Source organism: Pseudonaja textilis, chromosome 2 (assembly GCF_049901715.1).
Source record: "Pseudonaja textilis isolate UNSWEBS1 chromosome 2, rPseTex1.2, whole genome shotgun sequence".
In the NCBI taxonomy this organism is placed as follows: domain Eukaryota; kingdom Metazoa; phylum Chordata; class Lepidosauria; order Squamata; family Elapidae; genus Pseudonaja; species Pseudonaja textilis.
In genome coordinates this window covers 74,572,003-74,599,301 of record NC_141991.1, presented here as the reverse complement: position 1 = coordinate 74,599,301, position 27,299 = coordinate 74,572,003, and the positions used below count along the sequence as shown (strand labels likewise).

General features: G+C 37.6%; 1 protein-coding gene across 2 annotated transcripts in view; it reads right to left on the bottom strand.

Moving 5' to 3' along the window:
- Window positions 1-4,518: 4,518 nt before the first annotated feature.
- ADAMTS2 (ADAM metallopeptidase with thrombospondin type 1 motif 2) overlaps window positions 4,519-27,299 on the bottom strand; it is a 301,090-nt gene continuing 278,309 nt past the window's right edge. The window contains exons 16-22 of one of the 2 annotated variants that reach the window (XM_026696557.2): window positions 25,079-25,242; window positions 24,535-24,691; window positions 21,531-21,663; window positions 16,731-16,938; window positions 15,972-16,101; window positions 14,491-14,580; window positions 4,519-8,328 (exon numbers count right to left, since the gene is read on the bottom strand). In XM_026696557.2, the coding sequence (XP_026552342.1) occupies window positions 7,883-8,328; window positions 14,491-14,580; window positions 15,972-16,101; window positions 16,731-16,938; window positions 21,531-21,663; window positions 24,535-24,691; window positions 25,079-25,242 (1,328 nt within the window). In that variant the 3' untranslated portion in view covers window positions 4,519-7,882. The remainder of the gene's footprint in view (window positions 8,329-14,490; window positions 14,581-15,971; window positions 16,102-16,730; window positions 16,939-21,530; window positions 21,664-24,534; window positions 24,692-25,078; window positions 25,243-27,299) is intronic. The other variant, XM_087924326.1, reaches the window with a different exon arrangement.

Here is a 27,299-nt window from a genome sequence, read left to right as displayed (position 1 = left end):
TTTCCTTAACATACATAAGTACTTTATGAACAGCGTATTGTCTGGGTTTATTTGCTTACATAATAGTATACAATATAATAATATATTAAGCATACAACAAATTGGATGCAAGTGAGAATATTGACTTTGGATGAACTAATAGATGATGAAGATGAATTTTTGACATATGCTGTGTTAAGAGATATAATCTATCAGATGTAACCCTACAGCAATATTTACAGCTACAATATTTGTTCATAACATTATTTGGACCAGTAGAATTTTCACTTTTGTAGACACAGAAGATACTAGAACAACCTGATAATCTTTTAAAACTAAAAAAAAATCTGTTAGTTTGTATGTGTTATCAATAAACCAATTTGATGCACATTAAGGCATGAGTGGAATAAACAAGAGATTCCTCTATTGCCTAGACCTGTGATGCTGAACCTATGGCATGCGTGCCACAGGTGGCGTGCAGACCCATTTGTGCTGCCACATGAGCCGCAGGCAAACTTACCTCACTGCCCATGCATGAACTGCCCAGCTGATTTTCAGCCTGTTTGAGGCCTTTTTCGGCCTCCCAGGCTTGAGGAAAGCCTCTATAGCCTGAAAAATAGGCCCGTTTTGTCACTTCCTGTATTTCCAGAAATACTGGACATGACGAAACGGGCTTATTTTTCAGGCTATAGAGGCTTTCCTCAAGCCTGGGAGGCTGAAAAGGCCTCAAACAGGCTGAAAATCAGCTGGGAGGCGCAGTGCAGGTAAGGGGGTGGGGGATTGCATGTGCATATGCAGGGGGCATGGGGGGTACGCGTATTGCCTCCTAAGTGCTGGCACGCGAGTGCGCATGTGCAAGCGCGTGCACAATTTTTGGCAAAGGAGCCCAAAAAGATTAGCTACCACTGGCCTAGACAATGGGAGAGTGTCTTAACTTCGATAAAAAGAGAGTCAGTGGACCTTAAACTATGACTGATATAACACTATGCAGGATTGATTAGTGGTCCTCACTACTTTTGTATAGAAAAGCTCTGTTTATGGCATCATTTATTGAAGATGTAATAAGATAATACTATCTTAAAAACATGTTTAACAATGTACTATCACCCTCATCCTCCTCTTTTAAAGACCCCATAATCCGTTGTGGGGTGGAGTCTGGGCAACTGAATGGAGCTGAGTGTTTACTAGCCGGATACTCTTTCTTTCGCCAATGTTTCAGCAGATATATTCTCAATGTGCTCAGAGAGAGAAATATCTGCCTCTTTCTCTACTCATAGCCTTCTGATTGTGAGGTGAGAGCTCTACCTCCAGGCCCCTGCATCACTCCTTACAATGTGCTATACTTACTAAATTCTCAGAGAAAATAGTGAATTATATGACAGTGTGACAAAAATGAAGGATATTATTATTTGGAATTATATACCTATAACAAGAAACTGACAACTGGACAATATAAATGGATTGCTTGTGCTATTACTATGGGTAGAAGACTGGTATTGCAGCACTGGAAAATAAATGTATGGTCCCTTTCACTCAATGGATTGAGGCCCTGATTGTACATGCCACATGAGTGGTTTAACTATAGATATAAACTTTGTATGGACAACTATAATAAAATATGGAACTAATTTATGCAAAATACAGTAAGTTATACATATATATGCATATAAATATATGCATATATTAGAAATAAGTATAAATATACTTCGATATTTATTTTAAAAAATAAAATAATTATTATAATATTGTAGCAATATAAAATTGTTTGTTTTGTGTTCTGTTGTATTTTTTCATTGGTTCACATTAGTGGTCAGGCATGGACTCCACTAAAAAAATCAAGCATGAAAAAGTGGAAAATATGTTAAATACCAAAGTTTCCCATTTTTCTCTCTCCATGGAATCTGTTTCTTAAAAATAAAGTCTGCAGAACAAGTGTTCAAGAGGCAAAACTTTAGTAATGAAAAATTGGCTGCATTTGAACTAATGTTTTTTTTTAAAAAAAATATTTTGCCCTAAATGACCTGTGGAACTTCATCAAGTTCTTGTGGGTTTTGTGGAAAACAACTCAAAAAATCATGTTAAGTAGGATCCTTTCTTGAAAAACTGCATTTCTGAACAAATATATCTTATTACTTCTGATGATGGATTTTGTGGAATTGTAAAAGGAAACATAATCTCACATGAAAAACTATGCGAAATCTCAGTTTGAATCCATTTCCATGCTTTTGCCAAAGAAGGATGTCTTTGGAATGTTCAGGAATACTTGGTATAGAAAAATACCTACATTTTACTCACTGAGTGCATACTACTACATATTGTTAACAGTCCAAACAGAGTCAACAGAGTTAAAAAGTCATACTCGTTGGTAAAGAGCCCACATATCTTGATTTTAATAAATTATAAAATTAAAGGTTCTAATTTGTATATACATTTTAATAAACAATTCATGGGGTGCATTGCAACTGACATTAAGCCGTTTTATATAACTGGCTGTACCTTACAAGGACAGCTACTACTGTGCATTGTAGGTGAGTAAATAAAGTAGTAAATACATTCAATGACAAAAATCCTTTGAGTACTAGAAAAGTAACATTTAAGTATTTTTCAAGCAAGCTTTTCTGTGGACCAGTTCACACAACCATTGGCCATATTGCATCTGCAGCTAACAGTTCTACTCAGACTGACTTTCTTCTTGTGGAAAATAGGTTGCATATGCTGGCAGCCAGAAGGTAGCTACAGCTTTTGTCTGGCCACAAAGATACTTGCATAGGATTTCCCGATGTATATTGAGAGTCATATATTTCATTTAATAAGAAACATTCATGACTGTTCACAAAGTAAAACGCTCTACAAACAAGCCTTTTAAGTGTCTATTGTAATGATGCTCAAGTTTTAAATTAATATGTTCAAATCTGATCAGGATCTCACTCCTAAAATACTCTCATAGATGAATCTGTATTGCAATTGTTCTTGCTAGTTTATTAATCAGCAAAAGGGTGACATAATTGTAATTTTCCAAATTACCATAGACAGGGAAAATTTATCAGTAGCAATAATAATTTGGATAAGGAGAATGTTGAGTGGGTAGGTATATGTTTTTAAATGAAGAATGTAAGAAAAGAAGATATATATAAATATAAGACATAAATATGAATTCCTTTACTGAGATACACAATGATTTACTGCATTTTCTCATGTTCTGCAAGGATAATCTCACCATCTTTATTTATTGGACATTCATCACAATGTAACAAAGATAGTCGATGTGCAGAAGCTGCCCTATAAATAAGCACCAAATATACATGTAGAAGCATGTGCAAGAGTGCAACCATATTTACTTGAGTACCATTCAAATGATTAAATGTTTTCTTATGTTTAATAGAATGCATATCCAAATGCCAGGATGTGTGGCAAATTACTAGAATTGGAACAAGACAAATAAATTGTCAACCCGGAAGCTGACCTGACTGAGGCCATTTTGAGGCTTCAGTGCTGCTATACCTGGAGCTAAGAGATAGGGAGGGGGGAGTAGAGATAGCTGGGCTTTGTAGCCAAAACAAAATACTTTCTCTTGGGAACCAAGGGCATTCCAGCAGGTGCTTGGAAGGAGGGGACTAAAGCCATCTAGCAACTGGACTGTATCCTGATTGGACAATATGATTATTTTGAGAAAGTAAAAAGTTTCTATTTTTAATTTGATGAAAACCACAGGAACGTTTAGTCTTGGTTTTCATCAGCTTGTGCCAATATGACATATCCAATAAATCTATTCTTTGAGGAATCTACCCGCCTCGGAGTTTTGCTTGCTATGAGTATGTTACTTGGAACCTTGACATAAACATTATAAAGGACCATTATGTTGCTCAAATGTGGGATCAATCCTATGTTGTCTGTTAATTTCTTCAACTTGATGACTTTCAGATTCTGCCTATATCCAGCATTCGCTATTTTTTACCTCCACCTATCTGACCTGGCTATCAGATACCTCCAGACTGATCTCATTCAATAGGCTATAACGTGAATCCCTATATATAGGTCAGGGGTGGGATTCAACTGGTGTTACTACCGGTTCGGTGACTGTGTGCTCTGGAGAGAGATGAAAAGCGCTGCGTGCAGGTGTGCAGTGTTTGAAAAGCCTCTTTTTTCCTGCTTTTTCAACCTCAGCTATGCCACGCAAAGCAGCTGAGGTTGAAAAAGCAGGCAATAAAGGACAGGTAAGAGCCTGGGCAGGTGGGTGGGTCAAACAGCAGCAAACACAGAACCAGTTCGGTCTCTGCTGCTCTTCAGAGCTACCAGTTCTATAGAGCCGGGCAGAACCAGTAGCATCCCACCCGTGATATAGGTGGTATGCTGAACAAAAACTTTGGTCTGTTTAAGCAAACTTTGAACCAACCATTTTCTCTCAGCCTGGTCTTCTTCACAACTTTATTATAGTGGGAATAAAATGGAGATCCTTGAGTAAGGGCCCTTCAGGTACTAGAAGGAAGGCACAATATCAGCCAACCAAAGAACTAATATAAAAAAACAAAGAAACAAACAGCAGATTTCAGTGATTATTTATTTAAAATCTGCAGTAATACAGGTGCTTCTTCAGTTAGGTTCCGAGTGTAAAAAGAACAGCAAAAGATTTCTTTTGTATGCATTGCTCAGATAAAGACAACAAGTATATCAGTTCAATCAACAGGGGAAATGTCCAGGAATGTAATGAAACAATCATCAGTTGTTGAGAATAGCATGCAAACTATTTGTTTATCCTTGGGTTTTCTCACCAACCATTGAGGTAAGCTGTTTTTAAACCTGCCATCAGTTTATGCTGATACCTACTCCAAAATGGCTTTGAATGTTTTTGCTTGCTTGCTTTTGTTTGCAGGTGGAAAGGTCTATAATCAAAGCAAAGCTATATTCACATTCACTTAAAAAAATTCTCGTGGTGGGGTGTTACCCATGAATAAATGCTACTCTCTCTTTAAACCAAGTGAGAGGTTGGTTTACCCATGATGCTGTTGATATCCATGCATGCTTTCAGAAAGTGCTGTGCAAGAGGAAACCAGTACTCAAAGGGCTGACAAACTGAGGTTGTTAAAATCTAGGTAGATTCAGTATCGTCATGCATTTATATGCATAATGACATCTGTTCCCTTCTGCAACAATATAGTAGACCCAATTACCTGCTGATAGCACAAATTGTTCACTACCCCAGTGGATATGTGCAATATGTAGAAAATAAACAAAAGCTACACTTTCTTTAGACAAAAAGCACCAACTGAAATAAAAAAGAAAATCCAGTCATGTAGATGATGAAGATTTGAATAAATGCAATCATTTTACCACAAGCTTTTAAGAGTATGAAATGCAGATATTTGGGGGTGGGAAGGAGAGTAGCAGGATTATTTAAAAACACTAGGATTATTTAAGCTATCTTTCCAGTGAGTTAATGTATACAATTTAATTTCAAATAGTTTTTGAAAATGTGATTCACGGGGTCATGAGGATTGCACATGTAATCCAGATAACTTCCAAACCATGGCCAAATCTATGATTAAGGTCAGAGAAGATCCATGCAAGAGAAGTCAATTTGAGCAAGAGTGTTTATGAGTGTCTCGTGTTGCTGGAGACAGAGGCTGTCGGCAAAATCTACTGTTTTGTTTCCATAACCACCAGAAAGCTCACAAATTGGGGAAAAGAAGGAAAGGCGACCAAAGTTAAGAGACTGACCTATCTCCCCTCTAATCACAGAATGACTTCATCAGGGGCACTTCCAAGTAGAAATCCTTGCTTATTGCAATTTGGAAACTACTGAAGTGCTCATTGTGAGCTTTTAAAGAGATCTCCAAATCAAAATATTTGCCAAAGGAGAACATTAGTTGTTTTTATGAGGTATCATCTAACCAAAGTACTTGTTTAGACAAGTACCTTAAACTTGCATTTTATGTAAGACTGCAAACAAAACAAGAATGAATGTTAGATATTGCTTGTCAATGTTGACACTAAGAAACAAACAAAAGAACATCACTGCATCTCTTTTTGAAACTGAATAGGCTTCACCCTTAGAGGGTTCTACTGTGCCTACAAAGTTAATCACTTCTGGCAAAAAGTAACAAAATATTAATCTTCATTGTAGCTGCTCAATGAGAAGTTATACTGACTCTAGCTTTCGAATAAGTCTGCATCAAACTCGGCAGCCTCTTTTCGTTCTGAGTCAGAGTGATTATTGTCTGAAGTATTGAACGGAGTCCCAAATTAACATCTGTGATGTAAGCACACTTTTAGAAAACATATTTGTATATTAAAACATGTACAAGAGGTATTACAATGTAATTCTTTAAATGTACAGTGCAAGCCATATTTTGAAAGTGGAATTAGATTTAGTACGTGGGTCATCTACCTTACTGTGGGAATTCATGGGAAGGGGAGAAATGACAAGACTGGTACAACAGCAACACACAATTATTGCCATTAATATATTTGAGATTGGATTCAAGTGTATAAGCATGGCATTTGGTTGATGATGCCACCAAGTATCTCCTTCAGGCTTCATCAAGATGATACAGGAGTTGGTATATCATAAATAAGAAGGGGGTTTTGGTGTCTAAGTAAGAAGTTGAAAAGTCACAGAGTGATGGAAAGGACTTGCAATCCTTTGGTCAGAGATATAGATCTTGAGGTCCACAGCCTTGTGACACCCATGAAACGTTGGGTGCAGTTCCTGGAATCCTTACAAAAGAGTCATCAGCATGTCATTTTTAAGGTAACGAAAGGGAAACTGTTAAATATATTGGGAATTAGTTGTTTTGTGTGTATGTGTATACACACACACACACGCACACACTCTTATGCATCTATGGTTCTAACATTACTTCTTCATGAATGAGATGAGAAACTTTGATAGTTGTACAGAGATAGCCTTATAACTCTTTTTTTTAAATGTTCTTTTACTGTTTCTGAAGAACATTATTTTCCAGCTGGATTTTGTACGGTAACATCATAACATCACCAAGTGTGCTTTTCAAGTGGTTATTGCGATTCTATGGCTTGGCTCCCAAAATCAGATTGAATTAATTCCTCAACACTTCAGTCAGGCTTTTTTTTTGTCATCCCTGAGTATGGAGGTAGCACCTCTGAATTCAATGGAAAGACGGGCATATTTGAGTTCAGTACAATGGATATCAAAGCTTTTGTACATGGAGCAATTTGACTTGTCCAAATAAATGGCAATCAGTTTTTTTTTAAAAAAAAAAAAACCAGACACATACTTCCTTGCCACTGAAATTCTATAGGAAGTTTTTTGCAGGCTTATTTAATATTTTGGCAATAGATTAGACTTCTTTTGCTGATAAAAATAGTATTACCCAGGTAGATTCCATTGGATTCAAACATACGCAGAGATGGAGCAAGATGGAAACTAGAAAGAAACAACCCTGCTGACATTTACTACAAGTAGTCCTTGTTTAGTGACCACAGTTGGGATCAGCAACTCATCAAGCAAAGTGAAACTGCAACCATGCTTGTGATCTTACTTCAATTCTTTTCCTTTGCAGAACTGTGAAAGTCATAAAATAAGGACATGTTGTAAAGTAATTTTTTTTTATCATGGTCATGACTGTAAATGGCTGCTAAACAAGGCAGTCTTTAAACAAGGACTACCTGTATGTAGCATTGTTGCATAGCTGTTAAGCTATGGTGCTATTGTACCGTTTTCAGTGGATATTTGTAACCCTAATATTTGTTATGCTATTTATCTTTTCTTTAATTAAATAAGCCTACATGTCTATTTATTGCAAGCTGTAGCATTAGGCATTTCTGCCAATAGCACCACTATTTAAAAAAATTAGGTTCTAGGGTGGCATGAGCATTACTGCAGTACTGTAACATCTCTATAAGAGAGAAAATATATATTTTCAATTTAACGCAATTCCCTGAGCATTCCTTTTTTCCTTTTTTCTGCAATCAGCTGCTGAATTCTTTGGTTCTTTGTCCTTTCATGCGGTGGTCTCCTCCTCCAAATGATGTTGTGTTGTGGCACTTCATTTTCCATCTCATGAATTTTATAGGGTGCATCCAGTGTGTTGCCTTCTGGTTGCTCTATGGTCACGTTAGAACTGGAGATATTTACCATAGCAACATCTGGTAGATCTGTTGCTCTATGTGGTATGTGATCTTCAACAGATGTTGCAAGGGTGGGAGTGAAGTCCTCTTCAATATCATTAACTGTTGAGTTGCCATGTTCTGTTTCATTAGCATACATACCACAAGACTTGCAACACAGTTTATTATATCCAGGAATGGTACAATACCGGTGGAGAACTTCCATACGGCAAAACATTGATCTGTCTCCTTTGCAATGTTCTGCTGGAAGAGAAAAATACATTTAAGTTTATGCTATACACCCCAAACCTAGTCAAGTAAGCTTGGGTCTTAAGAGGCCATTGCATAAATAAGGTATTATATGTGCTTTTAACCAAAGCTCTCTCTCATGTTTTTTGCAGTGATCTAAAGCTATAAAACAAATTTCATGCATTGATTTAATTTTTAGAGAATATGGGAACAAAGTGACAATTCCTGAGTGATGTACGTTTGTGTGTCCCCAAATGCACACGTTGAAATTAGACAGGAGACAACTTTTTAGGCATGATAGTGATTATATTGTTAGAACCACCTGTCCTCTGGATCACCACCCAGTTACATGCTGGATTTTCCTAAGCTTATGTCAACAGCTTGTCTTGACTATGGTACATCCGTGGAATGAAAATTATTTATATAAGGAGCAGCTTTCTCATTGATTTTCATGCATTCTGTTAATCTGACCATAGGAACCCTCTTACTGTGTTTGGCCTAGCACAGATCACACACCAGCATACTTGCACTTGTTTGACTTATTATTTTGTTGTTTTATTACTAACAACTGGAGCAAAATATACACTGGCAATGATGACATTGAAAGATTCCATTCACCATACTATTTGTCATGAAAGTTTCAACTAGTACCTTCACAAGTCACTGAGAATTATACAATCACTGAGCATGCTAAATCTTCATTGGTCTTGGATGGGGAGGGTAGAGTTTACTGTTTTTCTACAGGTTTCTTGGGCATTGTTTTGGCTATATAATAACAGGCACTGAGCTGAAATTATTCTCTTTTTTCTTTCTTACCCTGACATCAAGATAAATTGCTGTCAAAGAAGCACATTCACTGGGCTTCATCCTTTTGGCTTCTATTGGTTTATTATAATATATCATAAGAAGCTAAAAGAGTCCCTGTGGATTTTACTCTGCTAGTCATTGACAACTGTAAGCCGTGGTGTTCCAGTCCGTTTCAAGGCCATTGAGCCAACACTGTCCGTGGTCATGTGGCCAGCATGACATCATGAAGCATTGTTACATTCCCATCAAATGCATGCTTTGCATGCTTTCAAACTGCTAGGTTGGCAGGAGCCAGGGTGAGGATGGGAACTAACCCCCATTGCTCGATCCTGGGCTGCCCAGCTTTCCAGGTGACAAGCCCAGCATCTTGATCACTGCCCCGTCCCAAAATATACGATGCCATTATCCAAATGGCATATGTACAGAATCTTTTGTCTATTAGGAGTGCACCATTTTCTGAGTTTCTATACATTGCTAGAATGCTACCAGGTAGCCTTCCATCAGGAACTACTTAAAGGTAAGAACCAAGGCAGTTCTCTAAACAGATTGTCTCACTTTCTGAAAAAGGTTGTTCAGTATATAACTGAGATCACATCATTTTTAAAACAAGCACTTAACACTATATTTAGATAAATGATGAATCCTCCATTGTAGGAACTGATGCATCAAGAGAAGGCAATACAGACAATCCTCAACTTATGACTGTAACTGAGCTCGGAATTACAGCTGAATTAAAGCCAGTTGTTAAGCATGTCACCATGCGACTGCACCCAATTTGAAATGTTTTTTGCAGTGGACATTAAGTGAATCACTGTGCTTGTAAGTGAATATGACAGCAGTTACATGACTCCATTGTACACAATGGGCATTTTTGCCAGAAACCAGAGGTAAACCCCCGTTTCCAGCAAAAAAAAAAAAAAATTCCACCAAAAACTGTCATGTGGCTGTGGGAGAGCTGGAGGCCATTGGAAGTTCAAATCTGAGTTGTACGTTTTAAGAACTTGGGAGACAGACTTGGAGAGGTCTGTCATAAGTTTGACCAGCCGTTGAGTAACTGGTCATTTTGTTGAGGACTACCTGTACATATTTTCATAGTCATGGAGGAGAATTGAACATTTACAAAAACTCCATCAAGTTCAAAAACTTCACTTCTTCTGAAAACTAGTACTGTCTCTCTTGCATAATTTGTGCGCTTATCTCAACATCTATGTGTGCCTAATCATGCCTTCAAAATGTGGAAAGTTTTAAAAAAGGAAAACAAGGGAGAGATGTGCTAATGTCATCTCTTTGTATGAAGAAACATGCCAAGGAAGAGAGAGGTTAGCGTGAAATGCTAGATCAATATAGAGACCAAGTGCCTGTGTACATGCAGCAAAACCAGCTCTGAGTTTTGCAGCATTATCTGTCCAGATGGGAAGAGAAGGAACACATCCATATTGCCATCTGGTGATAATATTAATTTCGATGCACAGTTAACGTGGTATTTAATTTCATACTACATCTGGTTGCAACATGGCCTTGCTGCTTTCATTATCAATTCATTTTTGCTACCCTACTGGAATTTGAACAGGATAACTCCAGGGATCATTTATACTGAAGAAATGTCAGTGCTCCCCATTGCTTATAAAGCATGGGGGGGGGGGGGTTTCAAGCATCCTTGTTTACATAAGAAATAAATATTGAAATTCAAACTAGGTTTCTAAGTATGCATTGCAGAGAGAGGGAGAATGAGCAATCTGAAAACTAAGTTAAGTAGAAGTAAATGCAGGTTGCAGGAACCATATTTTAAACAAGGACTGAAATTTCTCATATGGTAAAACACACTAAGGAAACTATAGCAGCTGTGAAGCATAGAGCAATATTCTTATATAATTCCAACCATTCCACTATAGTTAGCACAAGAAGAATGTCCAATCAGATACACATACTTTAATTTCTAGGAGCAACAACATACCACGTGAATTTCTTGATGCCTAAACAATCTGGGATATACATGCTACAATCTTTCCTTGTTAAAATTGTTGTGGAGTGTAGTTTGTGCTCTGTGTGTGCGTGTGTGTGTGCGTGCATGTGTGTGCGTGCGCTTGCAAGCTAACTCTTCACCATAGTGTTGTTTCTGTGTTCCAGAAGAAAGAAATTTCAAATGCATCTTGGGAAATGTATAACAATCAGGATAGTATGACAGCATCATCAGGCCCTTAGAAGGAAGATCCATGCAGATAGGGGAGCCTAGGGGTTAGGGAAGGAGTCCCCAACCTCCGGTCCATGGACTGGCACCGGTCTATGATATGCCATTAACCAGGCCACACAAACAAGCGAAGCCCCAAACTACAGGATGTAGGTAGCACGCAAAACCATGCCCCTCCAGTCCATGAAATAATTTTTCTCCATGGAACTGGTCCCTGGTGATCGAAAGGTTGGGGACCTCTGGGTTAGAGGACGATAGCCTTTTAACTGCATTGCAAATCAGAGCCCACTCCAGTTCAGAAATATTTGTTGACTTCAGAAAAGATGTATAATAGTTCTTTCTTTACTCATCATCTAAAATATTGGGCGTGAGTGTGTTTAATTCACAAACATATCAATCTAACGTATGTTAGTACTTTTACAAATATAACAGTACAGCAGCATTATGAAACAATGTTAAAGTTTCCAGATACTTATGGGAAATAAACAAATAAATACCTTTTGTTGCTGTCATTTGATTTTGTGCTGATTTTATAAAATAGTTCTAGTTCAGTTTCACAAGGGAAATAATTGCTTGAATTATTTAGGCCAGAGATCACATGTTTTATATATATAAAACTATTAATTTAGCAATTGTAGAGCTAAATATGTCTACATATGTAAAAATGGCACAATAATGACTTATATTTGATTTTTTTCCCCAGATATATTTAAAACTAATTTTTCAACTAAGCGTAATTTTCAAACTAATTAAAGAAACATTTCGCTTCAAGGTGCCTATTGAAACAGCTTTAGAAAAATGCCTTCTTTTTCATAGTAAAATATGCAAAATGTCTAGATTAAATACAGAGTCAGGTGAAATGACTCCTAAGATGCTATTAAGATACATTTCATTTATAATTAAGAGTTTATAGAAAGACATTGTCTTTACTTCCTTAGTGGGGTGGGGCAATTAGCCATGGAGCATCAAGATTTGTGGCAGTTTAAAGATGTAACAAATTCATTTTGGCATCAATCATTTCCTGGATTGCAAGCCATTTGCACGCACAAAATCTACCATTAACATTCTTATTCTAACGTACAAAAGTCTTTAAGCTGTTTGTCTTAAGCTAGTGACTTGTACATATATCAGAATAAACATAGGTGGTTATTCCTCCAACAAAACTACCAGACCTGCTGAACTTTAATCTTTTATTTTGTAATACGCATGACAGACTTGAAGTTATCTCTTTAACTCAGCAGTAAGAAAAAAATAGTTATTTGTACAATCACTTTGGTACACATTTCAACTGACCTGATAGAAAATATTGAACAGCAAACTGAATTGGCACATATTTAATATTGTTTTAAATACATACAAAACACTGATAAAATATCCCTGATAAACCAAAGTGCATATAGAACTGCGCACAATGCCCAGGTATCTTATTGCACCATTCTCTAGAGCCACCCATATTGTCAAACATCACTTAACAGTTGTCTATTGAAAGGTAACTAACAGTCATAAGTAAGTTGATAACAGTTATACACCAATTATTTTACATAACAGTATTTAGAGCCAGATAACATGTCTTTGCCTTTATGTTGCCAGATAACATGGTGCAGCAGGAAATAATAATAACAGCAAAATTTAAATATGTGATCACATGATAATGACCATTTTGAAGTGCTACATTGCCAAAATCCACAGGGTCACCTTTGTAAGGTATCTCAAATGTTAGTGGAAAGAGAGCAAGAAAATTGTTATGATACCCCAGGACTAATGCCTTTCTATTCTTTGATATTACATGAGTGGTCCATGGAGAATATATTTTAGATCTTCAACACAAAGCCTGTTGAAGGAATAAATTGCAATTAAACAAATTAAGAATTGCAAAATACTTTTCTCCATCCAATTTGGTAATGATCCTTTTTTCCCCCCTCATACATGGACTGTGCAAATTTCTTTCCAGTGTTTAATCATTCAAGTAAAACACTCTGTACATGAATATCAATTCAAGATACCAGTACACTGTATTTAAAGCTGGAACTGGAGATTAATGCCAATGCAATTAAAGTTTAAGGCATTTTTCTAAACATAGTTTCTTCTTCCCTAAGCAAAATAAAACAAATCAATAAAAATTGAGGTAATTCTGTAGTTCACACAATTATGCTTGCCAGTTGACACACATCTATAGATCATACACGCACACATGCACGCACACACACACACAAATAGAAAAACTGAACAGTCAAGCCAAATATGCATATGGTGAAAAAAGACTGATGAATGTAATGATGAATAAAGAAGTAATTGCCGAACAACTTTTGACATTACACTGTGTGTCAATGCCATATTGTCTCAACAATATTACAATACTGCACATCACAACTTGTAGCATAAGTACATGTTCTGCCATGTTGTTTTTCTAATTGCTTTTTCAAAGGAAAAAAAGAACGTTAGGTATACTCTGATTTAAAAATGTGTTCTTTTACTTTTGGAAATCAATATAAACCAAACGAAAATTCCTTTGAAGCATAGTATATAGTAGCAGCAGCATTTGATGGACTATATATAAAAAGAAGTCCCATCTTCCTGAAGAATAAGTTTTTCTCATGATAACAAACACACGTTTTAAAGCCATCGTGACACATGGATTGAGAAGCAATGAGACTATAAAGAAAGATGGAATGGGTGCTTTTGTCCTGTTTGAATACCCTGCAAAAACATTGACCTACCTAATCTCCCATGAGTTAGAGGACCTTTAGATGAAAGGAAAACCTTAGCACTACAAGTTGTCATTATTGTGATGCGATCACATTCACAATAAGTTGTCAGTTTCACCATCGAACTCAAATCATGAGCCAGTTAAGAGCCTTTTTTCACCACCACTAACCAACAAGCAAACCGACACCAGCTCACTTTTTAGAGAACTTACAACAAACTGCAGATATTCTGCTTCACACACCCCAACCCCTTGACGACCTCCACTGCAGCAATGAAGGGCTGCTCAATCTCCAGAGAAGTAAGACATTGGACACTGCAACCCAGTGCAGGGGGGGGAAAAGATTCCTCTCAAGATAAAACTCTGAAGATTCAAGAAAATGTTCCGTATAGGAAAAAGAATAGAGCAGAGGGCAAAGTCCACATTTGATGTGGCATGCAGCTAAAAGCAAAGGCAGAATTATAAATGGGTCTTTTACTTGAAGATATTTTCTGGATGGGATAATCTGTGTCCGGTCTTGACAGCCACTGTATCATATAGGTCTTCTTGGATGTATCTGATGAATTTTCTGAAGGAGAAAGAAAGATTTGGAAAGAGGGGTGGAAATATGAGAACTTTTTTGTAGCTTTTAAGGAACATTTTACAATCCAAAAGCTGAATTAATAGACCCCATTCTAATCACAAAAAGGAAACTATTTTGAAAGCCAAAACTGTACTTAGAAAAACACCAGTGTTTTTAGTTTTAATGAAGTTAATCATTTAAGCCCTGCTGTTCAAATGTATCACAATGTGGCATGCTTTCAGAAAGGCTAACGGTACAAATGTAGATAGTGAATAAATGTTTTTAGAGAAGCTTACTTCCATTTTAGGGTTTCTTCACACATTCTGGCTGTTAGGTGTGCAATTAAAACCTTGAAAGTGTATATTTTTTAACAAGTAGGAGAGAGACGGAGTTGAACAGGGCTTGCAACAACTCTAGAGAGGACAATTGTGGACCATTGTGGGTTTAGACTGGAAGATAAAGAAGTCAAGGAACTAGTGCAGAGGTCTCCAACCTTGGCAACTTTAAGACTTGTGGACTTCAACTCCCAGGAATTCTGGGAATTGAAGTCCACAAGTCTTAAAGTTGCCAAGGTTGGAGACCCCTAAACTAGAGAACAAAAAAAAAAGTAGTGAGGAAAAATAAAAATGTGATAATCGACTAATTTCAGTATCTAGTCTCCACTACCAAAGTTTCCAAAATGATGTGTGATCAGAGGTGGTATTCAGCAGGTTCTGACCAGTTCTGGAGAACCGATAGTGGAAATTTTGAGCAGTTCGGAGAACTGGCAAATACCACCTCTGACTGGAGATTTTACAGTTATCCTTCCCCTGCCATGCCCACCGAGCCACTCCCACAGAGCCGGCAGTAAAAAAAATTTGAATTCCACCACTATGTGTGATCCTCTGATAATTCATAGACCAACATTTCTTAACCCTGGCAGCTTGAAGACATGTGGACTTCAATTCCCATGGCTGGCTGGGGAATTATGGGAGTTGAAGTTCACACATTTTTAGGTTGTCAAGGTTGAAAAACATCGACAGAGAAGAAACAATGTTTTTTGATTTTTGCCAAGAATGATTCTCAACACTTTGGCTTTCTTTATTATTTTATACCAGCCTGCTAGCATCCCCCCCACAAAAAAAATCATCTATAGTGAGTCACCCTTCCCCAAATCAGACTTCTTTAAGAAGCATTTCTCAAATTTCTTCTCCAGCTGCAATAAAGATAAAGCTGTTAATACTAGGAATATGGGACAGATTACTGTGACAATACAGAAGTGAAATAGTAAATGTGACTATAGAATCTCTACAGTTTGTTGGCATTTCACAAAGGAGTTCTCCCAACTTCAGCCCTTACCCTTCCCTGCCTTTCCAGAAGACTCAAGGAATCAGAGTTTTTAAAATGTGTACACTCACTAGAACATGAAGGTAGCCTGCAGAGTCTTGTTGTCTCCGGCCTATCTTCTTTACAAAAGCCAGTGATATTTTCTCTTGTCGTGCAGAGAACTGGCCTTTCTTGTGTGCCATTACCACAGGTTACAGAACACTGGAGAGCAAACAAAGAAAATTGGGCTTCCGATTCTCTTTTGTAAATGCATTTTTGGTTTATATCGTTCATCTTTATACATACACACTCACATGCACCATTACATAGTGCTAACAATCACACTATTGTTACTGTTCTTCCAACATTCTAAACTTCCAGATGACTCTAAGGCAAATGCTGAGTCATGCTGTTATATAAACATAACATCAGAGGTGGTATTCAGCAGGTTCTGACCAGTTCTAGAGAACCGATAGCGGAAATTTTGAGTAGTTCAGAGAACTGGCAAATACCACCTCTGACTGGCCCCATCCCCATCCATTCTCTGCCTGCCGAGTCCCAGTCTTCTTTTGTTGCCCTGCACAGGAGAACTAAGCTGGAAAGCAGGTTAGCGGGGTGGGGAGGGAATGGGATTTTGCAGTATCTTTCCCCTGCCACGCCCACCAAGCCATGCCCACCAAGCTACGCTCACAGAACTGGTAGTTAAAAATTTGAATCCCACCACTGCATAACATCTCTACATTCCGTTTTGTACATCCAAGATAAGGGGCCACTGAAGGGCCAGAGACTATTCCATTTATTTCAATTGAAACAAATGTATAAATGGAATCATTATTTAAATGCCTGCTTACCTGTGACCAGGGTCCAATCCACCACTGTGCAGGGCAAAGTTCACGATTGCAAACCCTCTTGCCCTCCGGACGATCACTGCTGCAGTATTTGGTGTGGACAGAACGGCTTGTGTTGTCGTGCAATGTTTGGATACATCGTACTGAACGCACCTGATATCCTGTTTTCCCACAACTTTTGCTGCAAGGTTCCCAGTCACCTGTCACCCATCTGTTTCAATGAAAAACAATTAAGTCAAATATATAATGGCACCACTATATCCTCCTATTTAATATAAGTATTTTGAGAAAGAGTATTATTTAGTCTATAGGGATGCGGTGGCTCAGTGGCTAAGACGCTGAGCTTGTCGATCAGAAAGGTCGGCAATTTGGTGGGTCGAATCCCTAGCACCACGTAATGGAGTGATTTCCTGTTACTTGTCCCAGCTTCTGCCAACCTAGCAGTTCAAAAGCATGTAAAAATGCAAGTAGAAAAATAGGGACCACTTTGGTGGGAAGGTAACAGCATTCCATGCACCTTTGGCATTTATTCATGCCAGCCACATGACCATGGAGACGTCTTCAGATGGTGCAGGCTCTTCGGCTTTGTAACGGAGATGAGCACCACCCCTTAGAGCTGGAAATGACTAGCACGTATATGCAAAGGGGACCTTTACCTTTACCTTATTGTTTAGTCTGGGATTTGCAGTGGAAGAATAATGGACTGAAGACAACTCCGTGAAAAGCAGAGCTGAAAATTGTGATGAAGAACGAAGAGCTGATGAGTAGACCAGCTCTTTAAACCTCTCTGGACAGCGGAGTGATTGCCCACAAGTGCTCCATGCAAGGAGACTGCAAAATAGTGGTCTCCAGCAGGTCCTGAGCAGTGAGAGATGACGGAATAGTCATCTCGCTCAAACTACAGTTGGCTCCTTTGGAAGGAGATACTAAGTCACAGAAGGAATTGCTTGTCAACTACTTATCAGCTATTAGAAAACTTTGGATCAGCAAGTTTGAAAGCATCAAGTAAGTCTGTCTTCAATACTTTTAACAAAAGAAAGTTTTAGCTACAAGCTTAAGATAAACAGCAGAAGATTAGTTAACACTTCAGTTTTAGAAAGCTACAAATATACTATGGGTTTAAATAAGTTTGAAATAAGATTTTGGAATTAATTATAAAGAATTCTTCCCTCAGGGAAAAATGCTTTTTCTGCTTTTTCTTTTTAAATAATAGGACAAGAGAGAAAACTAAAGATTTCAATAAAAGAAGAAGAATGGATAAACTTGACAAATTTATAAATATATACAATCCCAATATACAAGTAGTCCTTGACTTACAACAGTTCATGTAGTGATTACTCAAAGTTACAGCAGCAGCGAAAAAAGTGATTTACAATCATTTTTCACACTTATGGACATGTAATCAAACTTCAGACGCTTGGTGACTGACTCATATTTATGACGGTTTCAGAATCCCAGAATCATGAGATCACCTTTTGTGACCTTCTGTCAAGCAAAGTTAATGGGGAAGCCAGATTCACTTAACAACTGTGTTGTAAATTAACAGCTGCAGTGATTCACCTAACAACTACAGCAAGAAAGTAAAACGGGGCAAAATTTACTTACAAAACTGCCTTGCTTAGCAGCAGAAATTTGAGGTTGAATTGTGGTCATAAGTGGAGGACAACCTGTACTTAGAAATGAGAGCTGGATTTTACATTTTCTAAAAAAATATAACCCCTACAATAATTTTGCTGTTGAACTATCCTAATGTAGATATGTCAGCCTTAGGAGAACAGAATTTTCTGCTAGTTTTTCTGACACATAAGATCATCTATTCGTAATGCTCTAAACAATTAACATGGAAAGCAGCAGGGAGAACCACTACCGAAACAAGTGTTGTTAGTAAAAGAAGCAGCATAATTCTTGGAAATAAAAATTTCTACTTTCGCTTTGCCAACAATTCAATAGTCAGCTAAGTACCATACGAAGGGAAATGAAAGCCATAACTTCACAGTTTGTTGTTCCCTTGTAAATCTTTCAAAGCAACAGAGCCATTATTCTTGGGAACAACGTTTACCTATTTCTGCACCTGTGATTTAACAGATTTAACAGATAATCAGAGTTGGAAGGGACCTTGTAGGTCACCTAGTCCAACCTCCCGCCCAAGCGGGAGACCCTATACCATTTCTGACAAATGGCAGTCCAATCTCTTCTTGAAAGTCTCAACTGATGGCGCTCCCACAATGTCCAAGGGCATGCTGTTCCATTGGTCGATTGTTCTCACTGTCAGAAAGTTTTCTCCTTGTTTCCAGGTTAAATCTCTCCTTGTTCGGTTTCCATCCATTATTCTTTGGATGGAAGAATTCTTTGTCTAGCCTTCAGGTGCTTTAGAAAATAGCTTCCTCCCTGTGGCAGCCCCTCAAATATTGGAAGACTGCTATCATGTCTCCCCTGGTCCTTCTCTTTACTAGACTAGCCAAGCCCAGTTCCTGCAACTGTTCGTTGTATGTTTTAGCCTCCAGTCCCCTAATCATCCTGGCAGCTCTTCTCTGCACTTTTTCTAGAGTCTCAACAACTTTTTTATAATGTGGTGAACAAAACTGGATCCAGTACTCTAGATGTGGTCTTACTAAGGCTTTATAAAGTGGTATTAGTACTTCCCTTGATCTTGATTGTATCCTTCTGTTAATACAATTTAGGATTGCATTAGCTTTTTTGGCCCGTGCTGCACACTGCTGGCTCATATTTAGCTGGTTGTCCACTAAGACTCCAAGATTCCTCTCACAGTTACTGCTATTGAGCCTGGTTTCACCCAATCTATATGTGTACTTTTGGTTTTTCTTGCCTAAGTGTAGGATTTTGTTTTTCTCTACATTGAATTTCATTTTGTTAGATATGGCCCAGTGTTCTAGTCTGTCAAGATCCCTCTGGATCTTGAGCCTATCTTCTTGGGTGTTAGCTATTCCTGCCAGCTTAGTATCATCTGCAAATTTGGTAAGTTCCCCTTCTATTCCCTCATCTAAGTCGTTAATGAAGATATTGAAGAGTATCAATAGAGTGTGTGATAATCATATAAATATTAAAAACATAGGTGTTGCAAAACTCTGGACTCTTCTTTTTTGCCATACTCCAACTAACACCATTTCCATTTCCCAGCAATGAATTGGTCAAGATGCTTCACAAATAGCATCAGAGGACAGTTTGCTCAGGCTGTGATAACCAGGAGTGGGCTGCTGGGGGTTTGCAGGGGTTCGGAAGAGCCCCTAGCTAAAATTCTGTGCAGTTTGGAGAACCCGCAAATCCCACTCCTCGCTGGCCTGCCCTGCCCCCTCGCCCCCCAGGAATCCCCACGTGGCGCATTTTGGATGCAGGTAAATGCAGGACGCATGCAAAGGCTCAGGGAGGGTGAAAAACGGGCCTCCTGGAAGTTCAGGAAGGCCAGAAATGGGCCAGTTTCTGGCTTCAGAGAGCCTTTGGAGGCCAGAGAGGGCAAAAATGCCCCCCCCCCCCTATGGTGCAGGAAGCCAACTAGGCCACGACCACCATGGCCAAGGGCAGAGAATTCTTTGCTAAAATTTTTGAAGCCCACCCCTGGTGATACCTTCTGATCTACAGTAAGTGAAATAGAAACAACTTCCATGGAGAAATTCCTCTTTAAAACCAGGGCAGAACTAAATAGTTGCTCTTTCCAAGAAATCCCTACATTCCCTTTCAGTTAGGGCACAGTGAACTAGGGAATGTGAAAGCAAACAAATTATAGAGCGGACATTATTCCCAAGTCACCTATGATTTTAGGATTTTCAAATTAATGTGTATACATAAAGCCTGCTCTGTGATATTCCTTCCTTTTAGGTATGGTTGTTTTACTACATGGAAGGTCTACATCAACCCAATGATGTGAGTTAAGTGGTAATGGAATGCACAGCATTGTAACATTACTGCAGACACATCAATTAATTTGGTTGGGACATGATGCTAAATAACCAAAATCCTGATTTATCAAGAATGAACATGTATGAGATAAAGAGTCCTTGGTGCTTTCTGAGCTTGCTTGTTTTCTTGCAGACGTGTATGAGATTCTCAACCCAAAAAGTGATAATCCTATCTATGCATTTTTTAAATAGCTAAACTCTAGTTAGACTAGAAACAAAGGCATATCCTCTATCTTTACAATACCTGCTAATCCAAACCATGGAGTGTAAATATCTGTTTAAAATGATCAGAAGTAAGTATCTAAATGAAAAATATCATAAATGTTTACATCTAAAGGTTTTGTAAGCAGAAAATCCTCATTTTCCACCATGCTTCAACAACCTAACATTTCTAAAAGTTACTCTGTAAAAAGTTTTTATTGCTGTTCAGATTAGGATTAGGAAATGGGATATTTTTCAATAACAGCCTGTACATATTTTTAAAGAACTGAAATCAATTTATATAAATTCTATGTGCTTCCCCTTCAAATATTCAGATATGTACATATGTTCAATAAGGACTTATTCTATCAAGTTTACTAAGATGTTTTTCTTAAAAAAAAAAAAAAAGCTTATCCCCTTCAAAATTCATTTTGCTATCAGGAAACCTTATTTACATGATTTTTAAACTTAAATATCTTAATTTTCTAATTTCATCATTTCACATTACATCATATGTAATTCCTAACGGAATAACTTTATAAAAGTATCAGAACAGCCCTGATTCCCGCCCCCAAAAAAAAGCGATAGAAAGGGAAGAATGTTAAGACAAAATCGTCTGAAGCAAGGCAATGTTGCGTTAGGAGGTGAGTATTTTCACGGGAGTGAAAATTCAGAAAGACCCACTTACGTTGGCTGGGAACATTCCTGGAGATTGCACATTCTGCGAATGGGCCTGGGTTTTGAGATAGACTCACAGTAACTGCGACGGATCATCTTCAGATCATTCTTTCTCCGGCAACCATATTTTGTAAATTGGTACCCTTAAGGGAGAAAAAAAAAATACTTCAGCATTTCAAAGAACTTTCACATACTTCAAATATTTTTGTCCCGCCCCCCACTAAAAATACTCTGGCCACTATTTGATGCATGAAGGCAAATAAACATGTCCCAAAATAATGTTGCAGGACCCAATCTGGCTCAGTCACCAGGACCAGAGGTTGTGTCTTCTGAGCTTTTGGACTCGTGCTGGAGCCCATCTTCTTACTAGAGAGAAGTTCCCTGAGAATGGGCTCCAGCATAAGTCCGAAAGCTCAGAAGACACAACCTCTGGTCCTGGAGACTGACCCAGATTGGATCCTACACTATTTTATGACTTCCTTTCACCAGTTAAACCAAAGGTAATAGAATAATTCTCTTCTGCACAGAGGCCTGTTCAGATATTTGTCCATCTCTTAGTAATCCAGGAAAGCACATAGAGTTGGGAATGGTTTATACATTAGCTTCAGTTACATAAAAGTAAAGTAAAATCTCATTGGAGTCAAGCTTGACTCTTGATAATTTACACAGATACATTCCTATCACTTGCTATTGCCTTCTTCCTTTAAGTTTGAGTTCTCAGTGTAGTCAACTACCCTGTGCTTCCTAAAAGGTCCTCTTCCACTGAACCAGGAGTGACTTTGCTTAGCTTTCCAGATCAGACAACATCAGGCTTCAATTATACAGAGAAGTCAGTATACTTGGGCTGCCATATACAGGTTGCAAAAAATAGGGCAAACACAAAATGGTTAAAATGGGATCCTGCTCCCCTCCCCAGTTCTTACACTTAGTTGTAAGTTGGTCAAAAAACCAAGACCCAACCATCTGGAAATCCCAGGGGTGTAGGCAATACTGAGAAGCAGGAGAATGATATGGGAAGAAAGCAATGGCAACTCATATATTTGCTAATAATACAATTTGGATGTGTCTGTGCAGTTATCAAAGTCAAACTTGGCTTAAGTGAGTTTATCATTGCTCCACTAAACACATCTGTGTTGCGGCTGCATTTTGTATTCATAATATTAAATTCTGTGAGTGCTTGAATTGTTATGCTGACATATATTTGTGGCCTTCCAAAAGGAAGATATTTATTTCCCTCATGTGATATAGATAAAGAATGATGTTGAGAATAATAAAGAATGATGTTTTTGGCAACAAGAGAAGACAGAAACTCAAAATAAAAATATCCTTGTGCAGGCTATGAACTTAGAATCTGTGTTTTCAGGTCAGCCATGTTTTTTGTCATGTAGATCAAGAAATAGGACTGTGTCTTGCTCTGTTCTGGAAGTAGAAAATGAATCCTCTTAAAAAAACAAAAGCAGACACGTGAAAGAAACATAGGAAGGATGTATGAGCTGAGTTTGGGAAACCTCTGATAAAGGGAGAATTTACCTGAGATAATGTTTAGGCAAAATGGACAAAGGAAATAACTGTTTCAAGAGAAATCTAGTTGTGAAGAAATAGGTAACAAGTTTACTCCAGAATTTGCATTAGGATTAATATATTTTTCTGTGTTAGAATAATTACCTTTTTTAGATTTTTCTTAATTCAAGTAACTGTGCACTTCTGCCTATTATACATATCCTCATGCTGCGCATCATTTTTGAATATTTTTAATCTGTAATTAATCTAAATTTAAATATCCTGGCAGAACACTCATTTATAGCAAATCAGTGTCATCTTGTGGTCTGTCAGGAGCATTACATATTTTATAAGCTTATAAAATCTGCCTGTAAACATCGTTGTGTTTTCATTTAGCAAGCCTCTCTCTCTCTCTCTCTCTCTCTCTCTCTCTCCCCCACCCTGCCTCCCTCTCTCCCTTCCCCTCCCTCTCTCTTTCTCCATAAACTTTGATTTCATTAATCTTTGTTCAGTCTCCCAACAGGAGCTCAAAGGACTGAAATGTGTGGTCATATCCTCCTAATGATCAAGGAGGCAGCAATGTAGAAATTATGTCAACTTTTTGTATTTTTCACTATTCAATTACAGTCAGGCAGCACAGGATATGAAAGATCTCTCTCTGTGACACACCACAGTTAATGGGAACATACAAGCTAATTACCTCTTGAATGATAGATAGTGACAGGCCTATAAAAAAGAATAGCAGGTGATGATCAGTTATGAAGTCTCAAAATACTTCTGGGAGATGAGGTTTAAAACCTTCAGGTTTCTGCCCTACAGTTCAGCAGTTCTGCTACAGGTATGTAGTTAGGGGCAGCAAGTGTGGTGGGTGTTTGAGATTGATTCCAAATTTCAGAGAAGGTGGAATTCTGGGAGCTGGGAAATGAGATAATGTGGAACAAGTTTGCATATTCTGTAAAAACCAACAACTGACACATTACTGGTTAAGTATTGTGTTAGTTCAGTCTACTCTAGATATGAAATGCAAGGTACATTCTCCACTGAAAATTTACACTGCAGCTTTTTGTCTCCTGCCACTTGTTTATTTCACCTGTGTACTTTTTAAACTATTGTACATTTTTTAGATGTGCAGCATCTTACAAATAATAGACAGCAATAAATAATTCCCATGGAGTGTATCTTTCTGCCTATGAACTAAACTTTTCCCTATTAAAATGTAACTGAAGATGTCAACATCTAATGATTCATAATAAATCATTACACTTTGGATAATCTCACAAAGACTTGATGGATGATTGTTTGGAAAAATCAAATGTGCTGAACTGAATGAATGAATGACAGTACCACAGATAAAAAATTACAGGTAAGCCTGTTAAGACATTTTAATATCATGGATTCCAGTCTCAAATTCAGCTATAAACTACATTAAACCATCAAGCTTACTTAAAAGCATAATTAGAAACACAGTTTTTCATAACAGACAGAAAAGTCAGTGCAGTCATCAGCATCTTTACCTCCTCCACAAGGTTTTGAGCACTGGGTCCATTTTTTCAGAGCCCATTCATATGGTACAAGATCTTTCAAGACATTGTTATCATCAACATTTAAAGAATCTTCATGGATCATAAATTTGTATGTCAATGAAATCTTCCCGTTACCATGAGGAATTACCTAGTTAGACAAATAATGTATATCTTTTCAGGAAGATCATTTTAACATCACTTTTAAAATCTCTTCAAAACCAGATTGCAACCAAGATTTAGGCTTCCGTGATTCTCCGGTCTTGTTCCAGGTCCATGGTCCTGGCGGTCTCTTCATTTTGCCTCTGCCACTCTGCCAACCACATCCTCCCCACAAGTTCCCCAGTCTTGTTTTCTGAAAAAAGGGAAATCCATATCCCCAGAGTTCTCATGAACAAGAGAGGCAACGTATATAGTTGGGAGGCACAATCTAGATTTGGCTTTCATCCTTAAAACAGATTCCTTAACTGACACTATATATCAAATGAAGGGTGCATGACTCACTGTGACATGGCACCCTTGTCTTCAGGGAACTTACCAAAATGCTGATGCTGTGACGTAAAGGACCCATCGTTTGGACCATTTCCCTGTCCTCATCATTCCGATACTCCCATTCTGTACCCATGTGGATGAAAGTTTTGGAGTCTGGCACGTAATTGTTTTCATTTAGAATAAATTTCCCTGTTTCTCGATTCTTGATCGCTAAAAACAAAATAAGAAATATGAAGTGAAGAGATGTGAGGTGGTTCCCTTTCCTTCTCATTTTTAATTTTTTTTTCTAGAAGTCACAGAAGTGACTGCTTGCTTTATTTACTTTACTTGGAAAATTCATCAAAAAGTATCACCAGAAAAGTTTATATAAACATTTTAGTACTAACAAAATGAAATTTGCTAAAAAGCAGCCAAAATATCCAATCTAGTTATTCTTAACTCCCCATCCCCCACCAAAATAAAAAATTGGGAATCCTTTGTTTCTTATCTATGACTGAGAAGTCTCCGGTTCCAAGGCTGGTTCCAAGTTTCTATAGTCCCAACCAGAAGGGGAAAAAATAATCTTCTTCCCATAAAAGAAATGTTTTGAATTGTTTCTTCTCTGTCTTGAGAAAAGAGCACTATATTTCCCAATGTCCTACTGAGTGTTTTGGAAAAAAAATGAGGATTTTTTTAAAAATTAGGCTGCCTAACTGTAAAATGTTTCAATTCCTACCCTCAAAACAACACACAGAGCACTGCACAACAGAACAACTAGACACAAGGACAGATTTTTCCAAAACGCCATCACTCTGCTAAACAAATAATTCCCACAACACTGTCCAACTATTTATAAAGTCTGCACTACTATTATTATTAATCTTCTCATCACTCCTTATCACTCATCCCCTCCCACTTGTGACTGTAACTTTGTCACTTGTATCCTTACAATTTATATGGATTGTTTCCTAGTATGATTTGATTGCTTATTGTACCCTATGACTATTACTAAATGTTGTACCTTATGATTCTTGACTCTTGATGAATTATCTTTTCTTTTATGTACACTGAGAGTATTTGTACCAAGACAAATTCCTTTTTGTCCAAATTACTTGGACAATAAAGAATTCTATCTATTCTATGTCTCAAGGCAGGGTACTATGTGATTCTAAATGTGGTAGATTTTGAATTATGGTATATTATAATTCACCTTAGAACAATAATACAAGGTTTGTTGTACTATTGGAACCTAAGGCTTGTTGTATTTCTTGGAACCTAACAGGGACATGGCTGATTTTCCATTGGCTTCTCAAACTTCCAACTATATTCCCTGCTAGAATTGTTAGGATACTAAGGATGTCCTTCAAATAAAGCTTTATTATGCAATGTTCTTCCTCATTTACAAAAGTATATATGGATCCAGGCAACAGCATCTTCCATCTATATGGAAAACCTATAGCTTGCCACAGTCTTTTTTTTTTTATCACTAACGTTCTATTAGAGAAGGAATTTTTTAGAGAAGTGCCAGAATGAAAGTAAGCAAAATCTGTGAAGGGGAGAGGGGTGAAGGCAGAGACTGATGTTTATATTTCTCCCACCTTCTCCAAACTCTAGTTTAATGAGGTTCAAATTGGCTACTATTCTTGGATAATTAGCTATATATTGATTGCAGTTGTATGGGCCCAAGTTTGTAGGTTTCACTATCGGCTGATTTTTTAAAAAAAGGAAAATAGCTTAATTTCAAAGACAGAAATCCTCAAATAGGGTCAATGACCAAAGAGCATGCATATTAAATATGAAAAAAAAAATTATCCATGAAAGGCGATTTGATTGTACCAGGCCTCTTTGAACATGAGAATTTTACACAATCTTCCCTCTTTTCATGTACAGCTCAGCAGCAGTCTTTATATCTCTCTGCTTGTCACTACTAAATTTGCTGGCCCGCTACTACATTAAAACATGTAAAAAATATTTTCTCTTCCAAAATAATAGTCAGACATGACAGCCTTGTACACTTCCTGCCTTCCTTCCCAACTGCTTCAAGATTCATTTGTGTTGTCAGCATCCATACGTTCATCAGATTTACAAAAACAGAAGGTTTATATCTCGCTCATGGTTTTTCAGAAACAGTTTGCATAACGTAAGGAATATGTCTGTGCAATGAACATTATTAATCCCAGACAGCTGCAGAAAACAGCAATTCATGAAACATCCCTCTTAAAACAAAGCTTGGATGATTCATAGAAAAGTTACTAGGTCAGTGGACATGAATCTGCTTCTAATTAATT